We start from the raw sequence: 5,810 nt of genomic DNA on the forward strand, positions 1-5,810 counted from the left end.
CCCTGCAGTCCCCTAGAGAAAGGGGACACAGGACTATACAGGCCCTCACTCTGAGCCATAGGACCACTGTCACATGTCAAAGCCCAGCATCACCTGCCTGCTGGATGGCTGGACACCCCTAGAAACAGCACAGGGCTCAACCCCCGATTCTGTGTTGGCTTTCAGTTGCTGACTGCAAAGCGCCGCTGGAGCTGGAGCATGGCTTTGTCACCTTCTCCTCCAGGAACAACCTGACCACCTACCGAGCAGCTATCCAGTACCACTGCAAGCACCCCTACTACCACATGGCCCCCAACAGCACCGGTGAGCAGTGGGGCTGGGCCGCGTCCCCACGGCACGGTGCGGGTGGGCACATGGCCACGCGAGCGTGTGTTTGCAAGCGGGGGAAACTTGGGATGGCCACTCCAGGATGCTCTGCAAGCAGCAGGCTGCGGATGTAGCCTGCACACATCATATTCTGTGTCTGCACTGCCTAGATTGTCAGACTGGCTGCATCCTGCTCCACAGTGAGGTAGGATGGAGTTAGCCCTGCCTGGTGCTTTGCCTGTGTGTTTCACAGCCTCAGCAGAGCAGTGTGGTTGTTCCACACTGTCTTCCCACTCTGCAGCACATGAAATTTTCTGTGTCTCTGTGAAAAGAGCTGCTGCTGGAGAGAGCACCAGGTCCAGCAGCTTCAGAAAGGGCTCCACAAGGCTCCACAGCCTAGTTCCCAAAAGTCCAGCGTAGCCAAAGCTGAACTGACAGCAGTGGAATCACAGCAGTGTCATCGTGGCAGACTGAAATTCTCCCTTATTCCCCTGGTTCACAACCACAGAACCCACGAGGTGTTTTGCCAAGCACCACAGGATCTCTGCATGCCTCGGACCGAGCTCTGGGCAGCAGAAGGGGTGTGCACACACACCAACCCTTTTTCCGCCTCCTCCTTCAGCAAGCAAAGCCAAGGGATTTCCTCACATTCCTCTCCTCCTGCTCATATCCCCCTGCACACCCACTGGCCCTATTCATCTGGTCCCAGCATCTCACATGCATGAGCAGAATGGGCACTGGAAGCATTAACAGGGTGGCATCTGCCAGACGAGGCTGAGAGCACAGCACAGCCCCCCAACAACTCAAGGCAATGAAACTGAGGATGGTGGCATGTCCCCTGCATGAGGACAGAGCTGCCAGGGCCCTCCAGGGAATGGAGCAGAGAGAGAACGTAAAAGGGAGATCACCTCCTCCTCTTGAAAAGGGTTCAAAGGATCCTGACAGCTGGGCAACATCTTGCTGCAGAAGACACCTCCTCATGCCAGAGCCACAACCCAGCTAATGCTTTTCTCTCTTCCAGCCACCTACATGTGTGACGCATCAGGGGTATGGAGGAGTGAGGAGCTGGGGACCAAGCTGCCGTCCTGCCGACCAGGTACTAGTGCTGGGGTGGCCAGTTCCTATGGCAAGGGCTGAGAAGTAGGGTCAGGCTGTAGGGGATTCCTCCATGTCTAACCTGTCCCTGGTCCCTTGTGACAGTGCCATATACCTTGACTATACGTATCCAACTACTGCAATATATGGCCAGGAGGGTGATGGGGACAGAGGTCTCCTGCTATGCCAGCTGGCCCATGAGGGCATGTCTCCCTGGCAGTGCAGGGCAGCAGTGGGGTTGCAGCCACCCCAGCTGTCAGGGCTCCCTGAGCTCCCCATTCCAGCAGACAAGGAAACCAGCAGCCCCAAGGCAGAGCCCACTGGCCATGTTCAGCCCCCAGCATCACTGGAAATGGCTCCAGCCAAGCCCAGAGTGCTACCTGCCCAACCCTGCTGGCTGTCAGCTCCCATTGGCAGTGTGTACACATGCAGGAGCAATTAGCACCTCTTCAAGCCCTGCAGAAAAACCTTCTCAGGGAAGGAAAAATCCCAAGCCTTTGAACGGTGGCAGAAATGTTTGCAGCCAGCAAATTTCCAGGCCAGGTGCCCACTTGGGATTAAACAAAAGTCCCAGGCTGCCAGTAGCCAAGCATGGGGCCGGGTTTGGCTGCCAGGCCTGGGGGGCTGCAGGCAGCCCCGGGTGTGGGTTGTGATCGGATGTGTGGGGATGGCTCTTTGGACATGTGTGGGAATCCAGCTGCCATGATCCAGCTACAACTACAACCAACGCGGGGTCCGGGAGCTGACTCAGCCCCATGGAGGGTATCTGCTCTTCAGCCACACTGAATGACTGCAAGGCCAGAGGGGAGACCCCTGAGATTCCCTGCATCCCATGGAGCTTCGAGACCAGGGCTATGGCTGCTCTTGTTGTGGCAGCTGCTCCCTGCATCTCTCCTTGTTGTTTCAAGCCTGAACTAATTTGAGCTGGGAGCATATGGGGACATATTTTGGGGCCATAGCTGCTTTCATGGGCCATTTCCAGGCCTCCTGATTAGTGACAGAAGTCAGAAAGACTTCAGGAAAATGGAAAATCCCAGAGAGTGATGTTCTCCTGAGATCGGGATCCGCAGACAGCAGCTGGCCAGCTGCTCTTCAGATCTTCCCCGTGTCTCACGTCACCTCTCCATCAATAGAAACTCCTCTTCCAGGCCACTCTGCGCCTGCCTCTGCCATTAGTGGGAGCATTTGCAGCCTGGTCAGCATTTCTGATATGTAATTTAACAGAATAAATATTTGGCTGGATGTGCTTCCTCTAATACCATCTCCCTGGGACGGCCGTCAGCTTCAGTGCAGCAGAGCAGCTGGGTTGGGCTGGAACAGAGGAATTATTTGCCTGAGCATGTTTTCTGTTCCTCACAGCACTGGGAAAGGCAGGAGAGAGGAGTGCACCCAGACACACTCATTGTGCTCCCTCCCTGCCCAAGACACAGTTTTCCCAGCAGCAGACCCCAGCCGCAACAAATCCAAATTAGCAGCTCCTGCAGCTCCTGCCCTGGTTGCAAGGCTGTCCCACCACCCTGTGGGGTCAGACCTCTTTCTGTGAGGCTTTGCATCAACATCTCGCAGCACAGGGGGCATCAGGACAGAGTCCTAACAGTTTCTAGGAAGGATGCGGGTTCCCCTCGCAGCCTTGGAGGCATGAGACCCGCACTTGAGCTGATTTGGGACTCTTCCAGCTGTAGACAGCCAAGCCAAAATCGGCTTCCACAACCTCCCAGTGACATCGGCACCCCCAAGCAACCTGGGAATCCTCCTCCACAGTACTGCCACAGGCACGAACCAGCCCCACAACCAGCCATGTCCTCAGGCTTAAATTCCCCAGAGGTAGGATTGTCCCTGCCCTGTCCAACCCTCTCAGAGCCACCTTCAGCATGATGAGTCCCTTCTCTTCCTCACACTGTGTCACAGGACCTGGATAAAGCTCCTGGAGACAAACCAGGCAGCACGTCAGGGCTCTTCAGACATTAATTCTTGGTCTGTTGAGCTAAACAGAGAGATGCTGTTTTGGCTGCCCGAATTGTGGTGAAGACTTGAGATGCAGGAGTAAATCCCATGGTGCTAGGCAACATCCCACAGCCAAGCCTTCTCCAGCCACAGCTCCTCCAGGAAGGCAAATGCCATGGTCATGAGACCACAAACCTCATGATGGGTCTCAGAGGGAGGGGTGAGGCTGGGCTGATGTCAGGTTCCAGCCCTCCCACTGGTGTTCCCCTCGGTTTCTTGGCACACTGAGCAGGAGCCAGGCAAGCAGCTGGATGGTCTGAGAAGGGCTAAGAGAGCTCATGGGGCAAGGTGAGGCTGCAGGATTACTCATTTGGCCTTTCTGCTTCTGAAGTGGTGTGAATCCTGCCAAATCACTCCAGAAACTGAACTGCAAAGTGAGGAATTACAAAGCGCATGCTGGCCCTCAAGCTGTCTCCTTATCCCACCTACCAGCTCAACTCTACAACTGCCCTTTAAGTCACAGCCCTGTTTTATTGCAATGCAGTCTCAACAGAAATCATAACATCTGCCAGTTCTTCAAGACAGCAGAAAGATCCTTCTATTTGCTTTTCCCTGAGGAATCTGATAGCACCATGGCCCCATCACACAGATCAGATGTAAACCAAGATGTAAACCAAGTACTTAGAGTACTTGAGACCCCACTCTGGCTCGTGTGTTTTGCTGAATCCATGCCTCACTTTGGTGTCAGGAGATCTGGTACAGCTTTGGGGCAGCTAACCCTAGATGAAGGTCTCCACATTGCCATAGTGCACTATACGCTTCTGACTGTCCATATTTGTGCCCAGCTCACTCTTCACATCAGATGAGCCTGTTATTTGCAGGGCAAATCCTCCGGCCTCTCTGGAATAGAGGCCCAGCACATGAAACCTTTGCACAAGCCCACTCTTTGTGACAGGGCCACATATGCTCCCTGCCCTGACAGGTTCCAATAGCTCGACCCTTCCCAAGCTAGGTGGAGACTCTTTGGGCTTGCTACATATGTGGGCTGGTAGCCAGAATTGTTCCAAGAAAGTCCATGGTCTCATAGCCAAGAGCATTCACATCCTCCTTTCACAGCCTATAGCAAGACTGAGGAAGGAGAAAGCACCTGGTAAGGAAGACATTAAAAGAGCTGGGGCTGCCTTTAGGAAGCAAAACTCTTCAGAAGGACAGATGCATTCCTTTCCCTGACATATCTCCAAGGACCTGTAAGCATAGGAGATGGGGTGTAATGCCCAGCCTGCTCCCCGCTCTAAAGAACACTGCCAGGAGAAGGTAAAAATGGCAGGGAGGATGGGCTTTAACCACTGAGAACAAGAGTTGCACTCTGTGGAAATAAAAGACACAAGTGAGTGTTTGGTTTGAAGATAACCAGCCACGTGGCATAATCTACAGGAATTTCCCTTTTCATTTGTTCCCTAGATAAGTGCTAGGAGTAACTGCCCTGTCCTTCTTGTCCCCAGTGTGCGGCCGGCCAGCTCGTCCTCTGCCTGGGATCATCAAGCGCATCATTGGCGGGAGAAATGCAGAGCCTGGCTTCTTCCCCTGGCAGGCCCTGATTGTGGTGGAGGACATGTCCCGAGTGCCCAATGACAAATGGTTTGGCAGTGGGGCCCTGCTCTCAGACTCTTGGGTGCTGACGGCTGCCCATGTGCTCCGCTCGCAGCGACGAGACAAGACTGTCATCCCAGTCTCCAAAGAGCACGTCACTGTCTACCTGGCCCTTCATGATGTGAGGAACAAGATGGAGGCCGTCAACCGGACAGTGGAGAGGATCATCCTCCATGAAGAGTTTGACATCCAGAACTACAACCATGACATTGCTCTGGTCAAGCTGAAGGAGAAGGTGACCATGGGGAACTACGTGATGCCTGTCTGCCTGCCCCAGTTTGAGCACGAGCTGGAGGGGCCTCACCCCAACACGCTGGGACTGGTGGCTGGCTGGGGCATCTCCAACCCCAACATCACAGTGGATGAGATCATCAGCTCAGGCATGAGGACGCTCTCTGACATCCTGCAGTACGTCAAACTACCGGTGGTGCTCCACGCGGAGTGCAAGACCAGCTACGAGTCGCGGTCAGGGAACTACAGCGTGACCGAGAACATGTTCTGCGCCGGCTAACACCTGCTTGGGAGACAGCGGGGGAGCCTTCGTTATCCAGGATCCAGGAACCCGGAGGTGGGTGGCCCAAGGGCTGGTCTCATGGGGTGGCCCAGAGGAATGCGGCAGCAAGCAGGTATACGGTGTATACACCAAAGTCTCCAACTATGTGGACTGGGTGGAGAAGAAAACAGGCTCCTCAGAGAGGTGGACATTTCTGGATCCGGAGCTGGAGAGATGAGTGACTAAGCAGCCTGCTGCTGCAAATCCCTTTCTTGTTGTTGTTGTTGTTTAATGTGCTCCAGACTCTGGTCTTTCGCAAGCA

The 5,810-nt window shown here is 54.5% G+C and overlaps 1 protein-coding gene across 1 annotated transcript in view; it reads left to right on the forward strand.

Annotated features, from left to right (window-relative positions):
* The window catches only part of LOC104270298 (mannan-binding lectin serine protease 1-like), a gene marked incomplete at its 5' end in the record, with an annotated part of 21,126 nt that extends 15,316 nt beyond the window's left edge, over positions 1-5,810 (forward strand). The window contains 4 exon segments of the mRNA XM_009864615.1: positions 166-303; positions 1,328-1,402; positions 4,848-5,502; positions 5,504-5,810. Of these exon segments, the coding sequence (XP_009862917.1) occupies positions 166-303; positions 1,328-1,402; positions 4,848-5,502; positions 5,504-5,726 (1,091 nt within the window).

The sequence above is a fragment of the Apaloderma vittatum genome, unplaced genomic scaffold (genome assembly GCF_000703405.1).
Source record: "Apaloderma vittatum isolate BGI_N311 unplaced genomic scaffold, ASM70340v1 scaffold20962, whole genome shotgun sequence".
NCBI lineage: Eukaryota > Metazoa > Chordata > Aves > Trogoniformes > Trogonidae > Apaloderma > Apaloderma vittatum.